The sequence below is a fragment of the Nothobranchius furzeri genome, chromosome 4 (genome assembly GCF_043380555.1).
Source record: "Nothobranchius furzeri strain GRZ-AD chromosome 4, NfurGRZ-RIMD1, whole genome shotgun sequence".
NCBI lineage: Eukaryota > Metazoa > Chordata > Actinopteri > Cyprinodontiformes > Nothobranchiidae > Nothobranchius > Nothobranchius furzeri.
In genome coordinates this window covers 18,618,171-18,636,201 of record NC_091744.1, presented here as the reverse complement: position 1 = coordinate 18,636,201, position 18,031 = coordinate 18,618,171, and the positions used below count along the sequence as shown (strand labels likewise).

Genomic DNA, 18,031 nt, shown 5'->3' with positions numbered 1-18,031 from the left:
CTGCAGAAGTAAGTGACACAGACTGCAACAGTGTGTTCCATTTTTGTGTGGAAGAAATTGTAGGTGCTAAAAGACAAGTAACATTTTCAATATGTATCGAAAGTGAGGAAAGAGCTGGAGCTGAGAGTGCTGCTCTGAGGATATGTGGCAGCCGCGGCACTCAGCTATGAACTAAAGCCTAGTTTATACTTCTCTGTCTACATTGGTGCGGACACATGCAACGTCTTTACCCATTGTTGCAAGGGCTCCCCAACAGGGACGCGAAGACGGATGAAGCAGAGCCCACTTTTCTAACTACCCGCCAAAAGTGACCGAGACCATAAGCCTGTTACTGGTAAGGATGCTACTTCCTTAAAGTGGAAGTGTGTTGTTTTACCTTTAATCTCTGAAAATATCCATCGAAACGATGTCCAGCCATTGAAAAATGTTGGCGACTTCATAACATCTAACCATAAAAACTGGGTCTATAGTGCATAGAGCGACTTTGGGGGACGCCATATTTCACCATGTTTCCTTCTGGCCGGCTTGGAGTCCTGCACCTGTCAATGACATCACACAAGATGATTGAATGGATATATGACGTTACCATGTTTGAAAATATTTAGGTAGTAAGAAACATGAATTTATTAACAAAATTGCTAAACTCTTTCCAAAACCTATGTGAAGGAACAAAATCGAAAAAGAGATGCAATACATTTAGAGAAGATATTTTGGCCAAGTGGTGTTGCCGTAATTTGATGATGTCATTGGCAGGCGCAAGACCTCGACCAGATCTGGAAACTACAGCTCCAGAGAACTACAGTTGGCATTGCATTCTCTCAATGGAATTAACTGAAGGACCATCAAATTCTGAGGAGTTACGCTGAGGTCGCGTGCCACAGGTAATGTGTTTTTAAACTAGCGACAGTCACAGTGACATGGTTTAAAACTATGCTTAATAATGCACCAATTAACGTTAATAAAAGGACCCTTGTTGTAAAGTGTTACCAACATGCTTATTCCTACTGTGAAGTTGGTATCTTTTAACATAGGTGTCAATGAGAATTTTCTCTGTTTTTGAGCCAGTTCATAGCGGAACAAGGGGGAACTGCAGTTTATTTTTTACTCTCATGTTGGCTTCACTTTATTCAGAAAAAAATTGCCCTTTGCTAATGACTAATTTTAATCAAATTTCTATTGTTCGAGCAGAGAAATATCTAAAACTAGCAGAAAGCCAGAACTCACAATGGTAGCACACCCCTGCTAACACCACAACAGGCTAAAACAATCCTGGCGCAAGTTGAATGCTACACTTTATTACTTAGCTCCAATAAACACATTAAACAAAAGAGTCTACATCTAACCTTTTCACAGTTAAGCTTGAAGTTTACTGGCTGACATTAATTTACCGCAAGTTGAACATTCAAGCTAAGTTGGTGTGCTAAGATGTGTTTGTGTCACCCTGTAGTGCATGCTAGGAACTGGGGCGCATTTTCATTGATTGACACCTCCCTCTTGTGGATACACAAGTGAACTGGTCAATACTCTAGTCATGGTCTGCGTCTGCCCCTTCCTTCATGTGCCTCCTGTGTTTCTCCATCCTCTCTAGATTCCCTTCTGTGTCCTAGCGCCCTCATGTGTCATGTCTGCGTCTTCCTCATGTGTCTTCTGGTTTTCCTCATTTGCCCCTAGAGCTCCAGCCCTCTAGGTTTCTCAAGTCATTTCCTTTAGTTACAGCCTTTCATGATTTAGTATGTTTTTTCCCATCAGTGTTTATTATTTTTCTCCCCCCTCCCTTTGAATTGTAGTTATGTTTCCTGCTCTTTTGTATTAGGTTTTATTCTTAAGCCGGGCATACACTGTGCGACTTTTTCACTTTTTTGAGCCGATTTTCCAGTCGTGCGAGAAGCCACGACATCGGGGCGAGTTTTGCGCCGAGCGGTCGTGTAGTGTACAGGGGGTTACGAGAGGCGATTAACACCACGTGACCAGCCGCCGATCAGCAGTCGTGAGGTCGCAGGGACTTCTGGTGTGTTTAATATTTCGCTCGTCCCTCGTGAGGGTATCGCACTGTTGAAGCGGCGCTGCGAGCAGCTACGATCCAAAAAGTATCAGAACCGCTCACGGCGCATGCGCGCGCAATCCTGCATCAACGCCGGCCGGTCGCTCGGTATTTCCCTAATAACACACGCTGTTCGTTTTTGTTTCTACACGTTTTTTTTACTCACAAAGATTGTCAAGAAAGCGTGTTTGTCGTGTTCATGTCAAATTAAACTGATCACAAAACACAGATTCACTTTCTTTATTCCGTTTTCTTCATCCAACCCCCATAAATCCCTGTGTGTCCTCCTGCAGCACTCCCGAAGGACAACAGGCAAGACAAAAAAGTCTGACGTGTTGAGTAAAAACTGCTATTTTTAGCACATTTTTAGGGCCGACGTGTTGCTACCAGACGTACAGTGTGAGCAGTCAGGTCGCATGCGAGAACTGGGTCGTGCAGTGTGAGCACATGACTCGTGAGATCTGCTCTGCGAGGAAGTCGTACAGTTTGAGCTGAAGCTGAACGCTGCGAGTGAAAAAGTCGCACAGTGTACGCCCGGCTTAAGGTCAAGTTAGTTTCTCCCCTGATTAGTCATTGCCTTCACCTGGTCCTCCTCCCACACCCCACACACCTGCAGCTCATCTCCCTTTCATCCTCCCTGTGTATTTAAGCCCTGTCTTGTCTCAGTGTCTTGTCGGTCCATTGTTTGTATTCTGTCAGCGTTTGTTCGTGCTCTTGGTGAGCTTTGTTTCTCCTGCTTTGGAGTTTTGGACTTTAGGCTCTCTGCCTTTGGATTTTTTTTTGTTCATCCTCAAATAAAAGGATTTTTTCTTTATATCTACTCCTGCCTCGTGTCCTCCTGGGTATCTGCATATTTGGGTCCTAAACATCCTCGAAATGTGACAACTCTAGGTTCTCGTAAAAGATTCATTTTTCTGCAGAGACCAGAGGAAGATGTTACGTAAAATGTCAATAAAAAATTACCGGACCCTGTTTAATGATGCAATTAGGTATTCAAATTTATACATTTTCAAGTAACTATGATTATTTAACTATGTACCCCAGCTTTAAGTCTAAAACAAGATAAAATATAAAAGTGCATGACACTTTTCATGCATAACACTCTATAATGGGCGTTGCTTTCATTCATTGTCATCTAACTTAACTTAATTGTGCACTTTGTGTTAGAAACAGATGTTTTAAGATGTGACTTACTGATCTGACTCAATACCTGTTTCAACTGATAACATTGCAATTACTGCACAGTTTGAAATGACAAAATTATCCAGCCCAGTATCAGGTGCTTTAGATGAATTTTGCAGTAACTGAGCAGAAGAGTTTGGCTGGAAGATAGATAACCAACTCACCAGGAAGTTGCTGAAGCTGCATCAAAAAGCCAGCCATGTGGGGTAAAATATATAAAGAAAAAAGGCGTATAATTCTGGGTCACAGAATTGTGGGAGATTGCCAAGATCCTTCTGGATTTGAGAGTCAAAAACAGAGAAAATTGTGGGTTGTAAAGAAAAATACAAGTTCAACAGAAAATTAAAGGATGACATGTTTTATAAAATAAAATATGTACCAATATGTACAAATTAACCCATGAGAAAAAACTATAACAGGAATCTGAAAATGACAATTAGAGGCATAAAAACGTGTGGAGAAAAGACATTTTATGAGAAAAGCAAGAGAAAAAAATTGAAATCAAGAAAAAGGGCTGAACAGAAAGCCCTTTATGAATATGATTACTAAAGAGTGTTCAAATGAAAGTCTTGAGCAACACTCAATGTCAGAATGATTTGACAGCCATAATCACGCTGGAAGTGTTCCACCCACGGATCTCAAAAAGCTTCTTGCTGAGTTTCACATCCGCAGGAGAACTACGACATTTTATTTCTTCCAGTTTCATTTAATAAATTTCAACAAGAATGTCAGAATTTTATATAACCAGATGGGGAAAATGTTCAGTCGTGTTTCTGTGCACAGCTTTATTAAACAAAACAAAGGTTATTCTTTTAATGAGGTCTTCAAGGTTTTCTATAGCGTACCTATTAGTTCCAGCAGACTGATATTCTATCCCATTGAGCTACTGACATTTTTGTCTAATTATTCGTGTTTCTTCTCACTGAGAAAAGCCAGAGAACATGGAGAAAATCCATTTATCCACAGGAGAACTAAACCACAGAAAGGATCTTTTAAATGGAAAGGACCTCAAGTTAGCTTTTTAATGGGGGAGGGCAAACTTAAAAATACAGATTACCTTTTTGATTTGACAATAAAACTTTCCTAAACACTGATGATTACTGGTGGTCTGGGCAATTATTTGGTTGAGCTGCCACAGCTTCATCCTCTCAATCTGCCAGGCAACGCCTCCTTGTGGTGCATTTTTCAAACAGGAAATGTGGGTGGAGTAAGACTCTGGTAGGGGTGTGCATTGCTCTTTAACTAAAAGCTCATGAATGAAAGAAACATCTGAAAAGTATGGAAGTATTTAAAGTATTTGCACGATGCAAAAATGATGTAAGAATTACATCCTCAAATGTGGGTACCGCAGCCCATTTGTTTCTTATGTCCATTCCGGCTTTAGCGCAGTCAGCACTGATATCTGAGTGTCGAAGACAAGCCTTACAGTTTTACTCTCACAGGTGGAGCAGTATGGCTTCATCTATAATGCATCACCTGATACCAAAACTTCATTAGAAAATTTTGGGGTTGTTTAAAGCCCACTAGACATGGAGACAGACATGAAAGGGAAAGGAGGAAGAGAAAAGGAAGAGGTTGGGGGGCAAATCCCAGCAGCCATACCAGAGGCCCAGAAGATCAAAACGGCTAGACCCCAGGCTCGCCCATAGCCGCCCACTACAGGGCAGGCCAAGCTTGGAAACTCAGCAGCCCGGATCCCAAGGGCGCTCGAACCCCAGTGGAGACCCGACAGAGCCCTGGGATCCAGACCCACCAGGCTGCCACCAGAAACGAGCAGGCAGATGCCAAAAACCTCCAACACGGGAGCTGTGAATACACTGGCACACCGAGGTGCCACCCACCAGCAGGAAATGTGGCTGGGGGAGGGTAGGCAAAGATGTTGTAGCACCATAAGATGTCCCAGGAGAGGGGTGGAGTCCAAGACCTTACAGATAGTCACACACTTCCACCTACATGCTCACACATTAACACTTACAATCTGTAGTCAAACAAAAATTTAAGCTCAATAAAATAGAATTACAAACACTACCTACTGTCTAAAGTATATAAAACACTGTCCAAAATAGACGATAAAATTGCAATCCCTATTGAAAAATGGGAGGTGGATCCATCTTTGGTCTAGCTTTGACCACAACTTCTGGTCCCAAACTTGTTTAAAAACTTTTAAAATGATCAGACACTCCAATTTACAATTAATTCAGTACAAAATTCTACACAGAGTACACTATACAGGTCATCGGATGTTCAAGATGGGGTTTGTGTCGTCTGACACCTGTACACACTGCACAAACAACATTCCTGACAATTACATTCACGCACTGTGGTCCTGTCCACCTGTACAGGAATTTTGGGGTAGAGTATGTGAAGACCTGTCAAAATGTCTGAAATGTCATATCCCAACTTCCCCCTCTCTTTGTTTACTTGGAAACCTGGACGATGTCCCGATTGAAACATCTTTGTTCACGTGGTTCTGACTGCCATATGCATCGCTAAGAAAACTATCCTCTTGAATTGGAAAAATAGAGAAACTTTCTGCATCAACCAGTATAGAAATCTTTTGTTAGATCATATTGCACTTGATTTAGCCTCTGCTTCCACTTCAGATCAATCTCTCTGGGCTCCTTTGATCGGTTCCATCACATAGCGATGATGGGGGACCGTTGATGTTGTCCTGCGGAATGATGTGGGTGGGGGGGATGGAGGGTCTGAGTTTGGAGTAACCGGATGTTCCCTGGGGTTGGGTTCACTGGGGATGTCTGGGACTGGGGGGCCGTTGCCCCCCCCCTCTGGAGGTGCTTGGGTTGCCTCGGGGGTGGACTACTGGCGGTTGTGAGTAGGGCCCCTTGGGGATCTTGGCGGCGGCCATGGGTCACTGCCTGGCGGCTGCAATGCCCCTGGGCGGGTCTGGGTGGGGGCCTGGGGGCTCAGGGTGTTGGGCTGACCGGGACCGTGTGGGGATCTGGGCGGGGCTTTGGGGGTCGGGTCCTGACATGTATGCTGCCAGGAAGAAGGCAGGAACATGCAGCAGTGCCTGGCCCGGGTTCAGGGGCCTCGGGTAGACCTTGGTTCCTCTGCTGTACCATCACAGGGGAGGGGGAGGTCCAGGAGGGGGAGGACCCAACCTTACCTGGATGTCCTATGTTTTATATATACTGGAAGTTGTGCAAATGCAGGGATGGGCATAGATATTCTGCTGGGGTGGGGCTGGGTTGGTGCCCTCGGACTCTGTGAGGCTCTGTAATGCTGCTGCTTTGGGCCCTGGCAGGATGGGCTGGGGTCTCCATGCCCTGGGTGGCAATTTGACAACAGAGGTGCCTATTGGGGCCTGTGAGGGAGCTGGCTCCCTGGAGGGCTAAGCCCAACCAGCAATTCCTCCCCATCCCCGCATATTTCTCTCCTTCTGCTCCCTCACATCGTCACACAAACATACACATAGGACCTTGGGAGTGGACGAGTCAGGGAGTGCAGGCATGGACCCCATTTCCGCATTCCTGTGGCAACCTGTCCCCCAATTTTATTTGCACCTTAGACACTTCCACCGACGACATTCCACGCAAACACACACTTAGGGCCTTGGGAGTGAGCACATTCAACTGCATTTGGCAGGGGGATTTCTCAGCCTCCTCCTGAGTGCCGGTGCCCACTTCCAATTTTAAACTGCACTTAGACACTGAGGGCTGTGGGTGCAAGTGGGGTGGTGCGGTGGCATCCGCTGTCATAGGCCAGACGATGCCCGCACTGCCCGCTCACCACAGCCATGGAATACACCTCATCAACACTCAACACTATAATGGAGCAGGCGGAGGGAGACTAGGGGTCTTGACACACCTCTGTTGTTGCTTGGCTTCCTGGGGCTGGAGGCTAGGAGGGAGATCTGACCGTCTGGTTGGGGTCGGGGGTGGTGGGTTGCTGTGCTCAGCGTTGGGCGGGGGAGCCAGCTCATCAGCACCCCAGCAGAAAGGATCAAAGTCTGGTAACCGGTGATGGTTGTACCCAATGTGCAGCAGTACTGGGATCAGAGTGAATAGGGTGTGTATGAGGAGCATGAGTGGGTGTCCGGCGTGCATTTTTGTAAGTCTTGGGTTGTATGTGCATGTGTGAGCATGAGGGAGGGAGTGCGTGACTGTGTTTGTGTATGACTGTATATGTCAGGTGGGGCCGTTGACTCCTCCCCTCTCCTGGGACTTCTTTTGATGGTATAGATCTTCGTCTCCCCTCCCCCTGCCACACCTGGTGTGGGGTGTGGTGCCTTGGTCTGCCTGAGTGTTCATGGCTCACGGGTCAGGGGGTTTAAGATCTTTGGCCCCTGCCTGGTCGATCCCGGTGGCTGCCTGGTGGGGTCTGGGTCCCTGGGCTCTGTTGGGTCCCCGGCGGGGGTGGTCGCCCCTGGGTCCCGGGTCGCTGGGTCCTGGGCTCGGCTGGCTAGGGGGGTGGAAGGCTGCGGGTGGGCGGGCCTGTGGGCTTGCCGCTGATATCTCCCAGGACTCTGCCGGCTGCTGGTTGTGGCCCCCCGGGGCGATCCTCTGTGCCTCTCGAGGGGGCCTTTCTGGTTGCAGTCTCCTTGGGGTTCCTGTGTTCTGGGGCAGTGCCTGGATCTCTGGGACTTGGAGCTCCCCCCGTCTCCTACGCATCTTTGGGGCGGATCTTTGGTCCCTCACACTCTCTATTGGATGCTCCTATAGAGAAACCTTACATAAACAAGTGTTGTTGCCACTAAATGCACTATGATTTATTATCGTGTGATTGTTCAGCTAAACAATGTTGATTTTATATTTCATCATCAGGTTGACGCAGTGATAGCTTGCTTCTGATGTATGTGTCCCATTTTTTTCTGCTCTTTCTCTTTCTGCAGGTCTAGAAGCAGACTCTTGTTCACTATTTACTTTTGTGGACACCCCCCCCCCCCCCCACTTCACTTCCCACCTTTTGTCTTTTCCTTTCTCTTTCACCTCTGTCTGTCTGGTCGGAAGTACAAAGCATTCAAAAACAACAACAATAAAGTTGTCAGTATCAGGTGTGACATTAAAAGCAGACGCTTTGATGCTCCACCTGAGAATAAATCTGTAAGGCTTGTTACCAGCATTCAGACATCATTTCTGTTTGCTTCACAGCCAGACAGGACACGGTTAAAAAACAAACAAACAAACAAAAAAAAAACACATACAACCTGAAGACAAACAAAAATGTATGTCATACACCCACTCACCCTCCCCGTACAAACCCTACTCACTCTGGTCCTGGCACTGCCATGCAGAAGGCACAACCATTCCTGGACACCAAAGCTGGTAACGTTCTTACTGGGATAATAATGAGCATGCATCCCCGCCCAACACAGGACAAAGCCACCCGCTTTTTTAAGTTATCTTAAAAAATTTAAACTACGTACCCCAGCTTCAAGACTAATAATATCAAGATAATATCTGATCTTTTATGAATAGAACAGAGTATAAGTATTGTTAAATTGCACTTTGGTCACTGTGCTTAACTGTAGGATAGTGATCTCCCACTCCCTTCCCTGAGGGCCGGTATCCAGCATGTTAAATCTCCCTAAACCAACACACTTGATTCACCTGTTCACCAGCTCATCAAGCTCCAGATGCCTGTTAATCACCTGCTGATTAAAACCAGTTCTGTTGAAGCAGGAAAACGGTAAAACATGCTGGATAACGTCCCTTCAGAGTTAGGTATGATCATACTTTGTTGTGAACCAATCAAATATTTTACAGTAAACCTGACCCATTTGCAGCTGAGTGTATCACTCTTCTTCCTGTCTATGCTCTTTTATCGCTTCCTTCCAGACTCAGAGGTTTGATTTCACACACGTTTTATCTGAAAGCCTACATACATTTATCTATATCATTTATATTCTATATCCTTCCATTGTGCATCATAAGAAGGGTTGTGCCAGGCTTGCCAGCAGAGTTAAGCATTGATCTGAGCTGAAATGTAACAAAATGTAATAAGACATGGAAGCTTTGTCCTCCTTTTCCAGCCTGTAAGGACATGTATTATATTATTTTCATTATACAATATACAATAATATTTTTTCTCACAATTTCTTGGAAGGTCTTATCAGGTAGTTAAAAAACACCCAGTTTTTTATTTTAGTTGAGTATGGTCCGAGTTTTTATTCAGCCCTGGAAAATTTTCAATTATGTCTTCTTTAAATTTTCAAGATTTATTTATTTTAAACTTCTAATTACATGTATTCATTTAGTTTATAGGTTTTAGTTAAACCTTAATATAAACTCAATAATCATGACCTGATTTTAATCCTGGCTGCCATCAATAAGGATAATTTGGATTTAGCTTTTTCCCTCTGAAATTCATGAAAAACTTTTAACATATTTTGCAAGTTCACAGAACCAAAAGACTTTTCAGCGTTGATGTATTTAATAACCAAATGAAAAATTTGACAATTCTGATATTAAAGCCCACCTATTATGTGGGAGTGCAGAAAGGCCCAGAAAATAATCCTTTACAATCTGTCATGAACTCCTCCTCTTAACCTCCTCTGTGGGCCTGGCTGGCACTGCACTCCAGTTCCCAGCATCCCTGTCACCGACACTTCCCGGTGACGTCATCCCGCTGAGCCTATTTAAGGACCTGTCACAGCTGAGCCGGCACTCAGTCATCATCTCACGATAGACGCCAACCCATTCTAAAATGACTAAGCCTAATCTGCCAACTCTAAAGACCATCCGGGAAGAGAACTTCCCACGCTGTAATCAGTCACGACCAAATACCAGTCTCTCCGCGCCTGGGTCTCAAAGCCACACTCCAGCTCAGCCGATCGTACCTGACACAATCACACTAAACCTATTAGGCTAGTCAGGAGCATAAAATGAACATGATATGATGCATTTCACAGAGACAAACCCACACAAAGTATAATCGACACTTTCAACTATGGATAGTTTAAATCAAATTTGGACGTGATTCAGTTTCAATTCTGAATTTAATATTTTGTCTCATTCTTTAAAAGGAATTAATGGCTGCTTTCTGTGAGATTGCAGATTGCTATGCTGAAACGTCGAATTCCCTGTGACAGCTTGCATCGTTTATGTGCTCCATGTTTGAGTAAAAGACATCAGCAGCAGGGCTTTGAACACGACTGAGTTGGTTGGACATGTGCTGTAATAAACACTTTTACTGGCTTCCTTCTTCTCTAGGTTTTATTGCACTTGACAGTTGGTCTGCAGCACTCACACGTAGGTGGAGCCTGCCCTGATCAGATCCAGCCCTATAAGCTCAGATCTGTTTTGTTGGCTGATGAATTCATAACAGGGACCAAGCATCAAAGTAGTGGCATTAGTAGTAATAGTAGTTAGGTGTTTTATAATACACCAGTCATTCACCCACACACACACACACTTGTGGTGATGAGCTACAATGCACTGATTGAAGCAAGGCTAACGAGCACTGGTGCCACCACCAGCAGGCAAGTATGAGTCATGCCCATAGACTGTACATACTGGACAAATGGATTCCATGGACTCCAATAACACGTTTTTTGTCCATAATGGGAGGTGGCCACCACCGCCATTTTGACCGTGTCACAGGTTCCGTCCAGCCCAGACAATTCCATAAAAGGGAAGAGAGGAGGCGCTGAGGGTGGGGCTGTAAGGCTGGGATCGAGTGACGAACTAGCTACGAGCTAACCTGAAGCTAACCCTGGCTAACCCAAAGCTAAAGTGGAGGTGAGCCGAGCTAACGGATGTAGCCACCTAGCTTCAATTCATCCGGAGCTAACTGGAACACCCAACGACCTGACCCTCACACGGAGTTTAGGTGGAGGTTTTCTGCGCCTGTTCGTGAGAAGTACCTGTATTAAAAAAGTTTTAAATCGGTAAGTTTATAATTTATTTCCGTAATCAAAACATTTTGCTTTGAGCAAGTTTTCAGTACAGTTTTTTTCGGTGCTATCACTCCTGAGTCGCACCAGCCATTAAATGTATCATGAAGAAGAGAAAATATATTTAAGTCGTATTTTGGGGGGACATTTTATTATCTTTCTTACAAAATCTGAGACCAAGCGTTTCACATTGCAACACAAGCACCGGTAACCATAACAGAATGAACAGCCAGCAGAGGAGAGGATGGCGGTGTTTCAAACCCTCCCGGCCGGCGTCGAGAGCTCATTCCTGGGCTGGAGCCGGCCCTCAGCACCCCGCCACAGGCTCTAACAGATGCTGGCGGTGTTTCATATATTTCCAAAACGTAATACTTGTTTGTATCTTGTACAGCCAACTAGCCTTTATTCTGGACTCAGTACAATTTACCAAAAGTAAAGAGACATTATACAGATGAAGTAAGCACAAGATAACTTACTGGAAGACACGGAATTATCATCAGAACCAGAACAAGAGAGCCTGATAACAGTCATGTGAAAATAACAGTTAAAAAGTATGTATGTGTAATAGAAATAAAAATATATTAGAATTTGTGTAACACTGTGATCCAAACAATAAATCAGCCATAGCTGATTAGTAAATATGACATGAGGTCTGGGAGTTTTTAAGTTTCATTCTTTTATTACATTTTTTTCTTAGATCTGTTAAAAGGTCACCATGGCAGCCTGTGTGTCTCCAACATCAGCTACACAACGCAGCGTGTAAGTTCCTGTCTTGACCACTTCATGTATGGTTTTGTACTTTAAACAATTATGACAAACCTGTTATTTTTTCTCCATAGCCATTTGGATCATTGGAGACAGCTACGTGAGGCGTGGTGCCCAGAGAGCTGCAGAGACCGTCGGACACAACCGTAGCCTCCCTGATGTCTGTGTCTCCTGGTTTAGTTGGGGCGGACCATCGACATACATACATGTGCCGACACTTTGCGCCCTGTTTTATAAAATGTAGTGTTAAAAATAAATGTTTTTGCTCAATTACTGGAATTTCTTTGGTTAAAACAAAAGTGAGGAATAATCATTTACAAGTTATTTGTACAACAGGCCCATTTTAAATCCCAACAGTTTCTTAGCAGACAATAGAAATGTGTTCTTTACTAACTTTACTTGGTTTGAAAATCTTACTAAAATAAACTTGAGTGCCATATTGCAAAACCCAATCATACTTGTTATGTAAACATTAGCTTTGTAGATATTTTTTACAGATATATATATTTGTGTGCAACAAAAACCAAACTTAAATAATTTGTCATTCTTTATTGAAAAACAACAAAATACAGGTATACAGAAGTGTGGGAAAATGATAATGTGAAAGTATTGCACTATAAATGAAGTGAGATGAGATGAAGGTGAGATGAAGGTGGACGCCAGCGGGCTGGACGCCGGATGAGGAAACCTGGAGACGGATCGCTCAGACAGGAAGGGAAGAGCTTCCTCTTACCTTGATGGAATTAAAGTTAGCCGTCGTCTGAACGCCCAACCGTACGGTCTGAGGTCAAAGGTCGCAGGAAACACACACCAGTCAGCAGTCATACAGATGCATAAAGATAACTGTAGCCATGGCAACCAGCTGACATGTCCCCACTTTCACCAGCACCTGGTGCCTGCTGGGTCACCTGAATTCCTGTGTGATGTCAGCACGGTCGGCCGTGACTGCGGCCATCAGAGGTGACCTCTGATCAGCTGAATGAACTCACCTTCCAGGGTGACGCCGTGTTAGAGTCGGCTTCATCCTGTAAACAAACAAACAAACAAACAAACAAATGAGTGGTAACAAAAACACCACGTCTGGTTCTGGTGGAGGACAACATGCACCTTTCCAGGAGCAGAACCCAGATGTTCTTGTTGCTACAAACAGAGACGAGCAGAGTTACCCCGGGTTTCCACGGGAGCCGTCAGCAGCACGTTACTGCAGCAGCACGTCTTGCTCCCGTAAGCTGCTGCTCGGCCCTTCCCACGAGACGCGAAGCAGCAGGGCAGCAGCTGTCACCGACCGAGCACGAAGTCACACGAGTGACTTCGTCAGTAAACACAACAACAAGCAGGAGAAAACTACAACATGGTTTGTGTTTTATGTTCTGTCCGTTTTATAATCGCCAATATGGACCTGAAAAACAAAGGAGACCGCTAGCTAGGTGATAACTTCTCACGGGGACGCACAGTTAGTAACCTTTTTTAAAAGTAAAGCAACCGGAAAGCAGTACGTTCTTTATTCTGAAAATCTCGGTAGCTTCTCTCCATTTCCGCATTCGATTTCCTGTCTTTCCTTCCCCAAAAATGTCGAACTTGACCCGTTTCAGAGGCGTCGCTCGTAGAAAATAGAACCGGCGCGTAAAGGCCGCGACATGCTGCTCCTGAGACGCGGCCGACTCGCGCTGCTGACGGCTCCAGTGGAAAAGGTTCTGTTGACCACAGCGGTTCCTATCAGCAGCTGTGACGTGCTGCTGCAGTAACGTGCTGCTGACGGCTCCCGTGGAAAGCCGGGGTTAAACCAGGAAGTGAGAGGGACCAGCTGCTGCAGACAGGTGATGCTCACCTGAGCCTGAACCATAGGAGCCTCCTCAGCCATCAGACCTTCTGACTCCAGTTCAGATGCCACCTTGTTGATGTCCCTCAGGCGGGACTCGTTGGCCTTCAGGTCCTGCAGGACAAAAGCACCTGCTGATTACCTTGTTGCTGTCGGGTTAACAGGTCTGGTGTTAGAACGTGGTGGATAAGAATGTTCTGACGGGCCGAGGGTTCTGAACTCACCCTGCAGGACTGGGCCTGCTCCTTCAGGGCCTGGATGCTGCTGCCGTAAGCCGACAGGTCCGACATCAGGGCCTCGTGCTTCTTCAGGAGAGCCTGTGGAGCAGAACATCAGAACCTTCAGCTCGTCTGACACAAGTGGAGCTTTCTCGCAGCGATGGTCCAATCGGATCCGCCACCGTAAAACAAACCCTGCTCAGTTCACCGCAGACGCAGCTCTGCGGGTGTTTAGTGGAAAAGCGTGAGCCTTCTGCCGGCTGCCACGTGTCATGGCTGCTCTGCAGCGGGAACACACATCACAGCTTGTAAACCGTTTGAAATAAGAGCGCCGGGAACACGTTTGTCATCACTTCCTGTGCGAGGCCAGCACTTCTACCCCTAACCCATGAGACGCTCAAACGAGCAACGACGTCTGGTAGACAACCGAAGGAAATGACAAATACAGAAACACTAATTATGAAGGACTGGAAAGAGAGCAAAGAAAAGCGATTGGAGTTTCTCAGGAAGGGACTTCCATACCTCGGCCAAGTCCTCGTCTGTCCCTTAGTCTGGACTTCCAACGATGGGCTCCTTCTCCCTCATCCAGGACTCGGCCTCATTAGCATCCGGAAAGTACTGCTGGGCCTGCAGAGAGTCCTCCAGGTCCTGCCTCCTCTGGGACGCCTTGGCCTTCAGCGTGTCCCAACGTCCATGAAGCTCCCACAGTTTAGTCTTCACTTCCTCACCAGCGAAGTGACCTGGACCCAAAAAAAGTGAGCCAGAACCTGCAGACACCTCAGAAACATGTCAGGACCAGACCTGCTCTACCTTCCTCCACCATGGTCTCTCCTTTCTGGGTGACAGCCTTGATGCGAGGTTCATGGCCTGTGATCTCAGCCTGCAGAGCCTGGTGCTTCTTCAGCAGGTTCTGGACACCAATCAGGTCCTTCCCTGAGGACACATGTTAGAGTTCAGCATTATGCAGTGGACAGACCATTTTAACCCAGGGGTTTCTTTCTTCTACAATCTGCTCTTTAACTGTATTATTTCCTGCTATTTCAGCTGCTAACTTTATTTTTTCTCTAAGTGTTTTTCTCCCCAGAAGAAGCTACAATGGTGTTCTGCTGAGCTGTGGTGGCCTCATGGAGGGGGCCATCGGCTAGCACACTGCTGCTAACCACTTAAACATTCTCCCTCTCCTGATAATAACATTTTACTTTCTTTGATGTTGGATGTGCTACTACTAGTTTACCCGTTTAATTATAGATTCACTAGGAAAAATACAATAAAATTTATCTCTCGCCGAATAGAATATTTACTAAGAAATCACAATGTAATGTAATGTGTGTGTGTGTGTGTGTGTGTGTGTGTGTGTGTGTGTGTGTGTGTGTGTGTGTGTGTGTGTAAAAGCCATGTGTAGTGTTTATTTATAAAGCATATGTTGTTGGATTTTATCCAGAATCGAGACTTTGAAAATATATAGTTTAATTACAGTTTGATTTATTTGACATCTGTATAATGTTTATTATTTTGTTTTTCCCCCCCAAATACCTAACGTTTTAGTTAACATGAATATTAGTCATTCATCCCAAAACATAAAGTTACACATTTTAAATTTTAATAGGGGAAGACTGCAGGAGGGAGCGGTAAAATACAGGGGGTCCCCTGCAAAAACTAACTTTACGAGTCTGATTAAACTTGCTGGTATTCCCGCTGCTTCTTCGGTAAACAGCGCCAACAAAAACAAAGAAACTTGGGATCTTGTCGGCGTGGCGGTGGGATTTAAGGGAAACGCTGTATGCCCTATAGACTTCTCAACGAGCTGCAGTATTTCTCCGGTCAGCCCGCAGCAGCGAGGTGCCGCATCGGTCAGCCTGCCCGGCCTGACCGCTGGGGATTACCGGATGAAAGAATGGAGCACAGGTGTCCCTCCAAGCGGCGCGCTCCGTCATATTTCAACCCATTTTCATCTTAAATGCACGGGGTTTTACCCATCGAAATATGCCCTATTAATTATTTTACCGTATTTTACATTTAAATTTCATGGTTAAACAGTACATGCTACATGTTAAACTGATAGTTAGCTAGCTACTTCGGTAAACTCAGCTAGGCGGCAGTGACATAAAATACAAATATAGATTTTAACTTACCGAAAAAAATGAAGTGGAGACTCCTTGGACGCTCTATTAGTGCAATTAATACCACAGCAAGTCATTTTGTCCAACAATTGCACCAATAATATCCAAAACAGAATTCACAAGCACAGAGACTCAAAATCCCCACACAGTTTCCAGGAGGGACCGAGGCTGTACTGAGGCCTTTCCACGGAGCTAGCTCTGTGGTCACGTGGGTCTGAGGCGGCGGTCACGTGTGTCGGCTGCTCATTAATTATACAGAATTTTAGGCTTTCAATACACTTACAGAAGAGTGAGAAAAAAATTCACCCCCCTCAGAGTTGTCATGAGTATGAACTAGATAATTTAGACAAAAAACATGTTCTGGTACCAGGCTGTAAACATGTTTATTTCTGCTGTGAAATTGGCATTTTTAACATGGGAGTCAATGAGGATTTGCTCGCTTCTGGCACCAGCCCCCAACGGATGAGGGTGGAACTGCAATTTTTCTTACTTCCGGGTTGGGACCATTTTTAGAGAGGCATTGTGGGGGCTTGGTCATGCCCAAGGACTCGACAACTGTGACAGAATAAGCAGGGCTCAAATCTGCAACCGAACATTTACAGGGCAGGCCTTAACTTCTCTACCACCGTTTTGCCCCCTTATATACTTGTATTAATCCTAAAAGCATGTGGTACGTGTGAGTTAAATTGTACTAGTTTATACGTGTGATTTTTGTATTTTTACGTATATTAGATGATCCTGCTAGTGATGTATGCATGCTCTTATGGAGAGGGAAATACACAGTATTTCCTATAGGGTACCACATTATGTAGCTCTTAAAGATTCAAGATCATTTATTGTCATTGTGCGTCTGTACAATGACATTGACTTTACGCTCACTGAAGACAGCTCACAAGAGGTAGTAAAAGATGAATAAAATAAAATAACAAGACTAAAACAGAAGTCACGCACACTCTCACTCACACACACACACACTTTTCACACACACAGCCAGTTTAAGGTGCAAAAATGTAAAAGTATAATGTAAGCATGGTAATGAGACAGGTCTAAAGGAGTAGGTGTGGTGAGATTGCTGAGCTTTACTAATATATGAATATCAGCAAAATAAGACAACACCTGCCTTTTCTAAGCTTGCTTTTTTGTGGCTTAAGTAATTAGAAACCTTTGGCTTAAACCATTTTTGAGCTAGATGAAGTATTGAACATTTATTCGATACATGAAGTGTTGGACATATTTTTTCGGCACATGTTCCAACCAGCTGGGAATCTGACAATGCCATAAAGTTATTAACCATCCAAGGAAACTGTTTGGAACAACGATGTCTATGGAGAATCTGGTCCAAGATATGAAGGAGATTAAAAAGTCCTTGAATTTCATGTCACATGAGATAACTAAAGTGGCAAAACAGCAGAGCGGCCTACAGGAGGTATTGAAAGAAGTCAAGCAACTTAAGGCTTTAATACAAGAAAAGGACAAAAAAATTGAGCTGCTTGAACGGAGGGTTGACGAGTTGGAGCAACATTCAAGGTTGGATGATCTCTTGGTATCAGGACTGGAGATACACCGTACCTATGCACAGGCCGCAGCCTGTGACGGGGGAAAAGACATTGAAATCACTGCTACTCATTTTCCAGGTTCTCCTTCACTTGAGGATCAGGTGATCAAATTTTTCAACAGCAAAGATATTGCAATATCCAGTAAAGACATTGTGGCTTGTCACTCATTGGCTCAAAAACATAGTAAAACATCAACCATTGTGATCAGGCTTGCCAGTAGAAAATGTAAAATGGAGGTGCTGAGGAATGCAAAAAAATTAAAGTGTATATGTAAATGAGCATCTTACGAAAAGAAACTCAGAAATCGCAAGGCAAGCAAGGATCCTGAGAAAAGAAAAAAAGATCCATGACACTTGGACAAGAAACTGCAAAGTACTGATAAAGCTAAATGGTCCCCCGGAGCAGGCAAAAGTGATGGTCATCAGAGATATTAAAGAACTTGATCAATACAAATGACATACGTCTGCTGTGGATC

At 44.7% G+C, this 18,031-nt stretch overlaps 1 protein-coding gene and 1 long non-coding RNA gene across 6 annotated transcripts; one reads left to right on the top strand and one right to left on the bottom strand.

Annotated features, from left to right (window-relative positions):
• Positions 1-10,946: 10,946 nt before the first annotated feature.
• On the top strand, positions 10,947-12,006 carry LOC139069609 (uncharacterized). The gene is made up of 3 exons (XR_011520283.1): positions 10,947-11,072; positions 11,776-11,837; positions 11,918-12,006. It is a non-coding gene; the product is annotated as an uncharacterized lncRNA (long non-coding RNA).
• A 25-nt stretch (positions 12,007-12,031) lies between these two features.
• LOC129164270 (spectrin alpha chain, non-erythrocytic 1-like) lies at positions 12,032-16,273 on the bottom strand. 5 transcript variants are annotated; one of them, XM_070550170.1, is made up of 8 exons: positions 16,013-16,273; positions 14,691-14,813; positions 14,403-14,620; positions 13,887-13,979; positions 13,672-13,776; positions 12,951-12,983; positions 12,833-12,868; positions 12,036-12,624 (listed from the first exon to the last, which is right to left on the bottom strand). In XM_070550170.1, exons 4-8 carry the CDS (start codon positions 13,950-13,952, stop codon positions 12,547-12,549), a joined length of 318 nt encoding a protein of 105 aa, XP_070406271.1. In that variant the 5' UTR covers positions 13,953-13,979; positions 14,403-14,620; positions 14,691-14,813; positions 16,013-16,273; the 3' UTR covers positions 12,036-12,546. The 5 variants fall into 5 exon arrangements, 3 of the variants coding, with proteins under 3 accessions (XP_070406274.1, XP_070406273.1, XP_070406271.1); XR_011520278.1 differs by having other exon boundaries at positions 12,546-12,624; positions 12,752-12,868; XR_011520277.1 differs by having other exon boundaries at positions 12,576-12,624; positions 12,733-12,868.
• Positions 16,274-18,031: the final 1,758 nt, after the last annotated feature.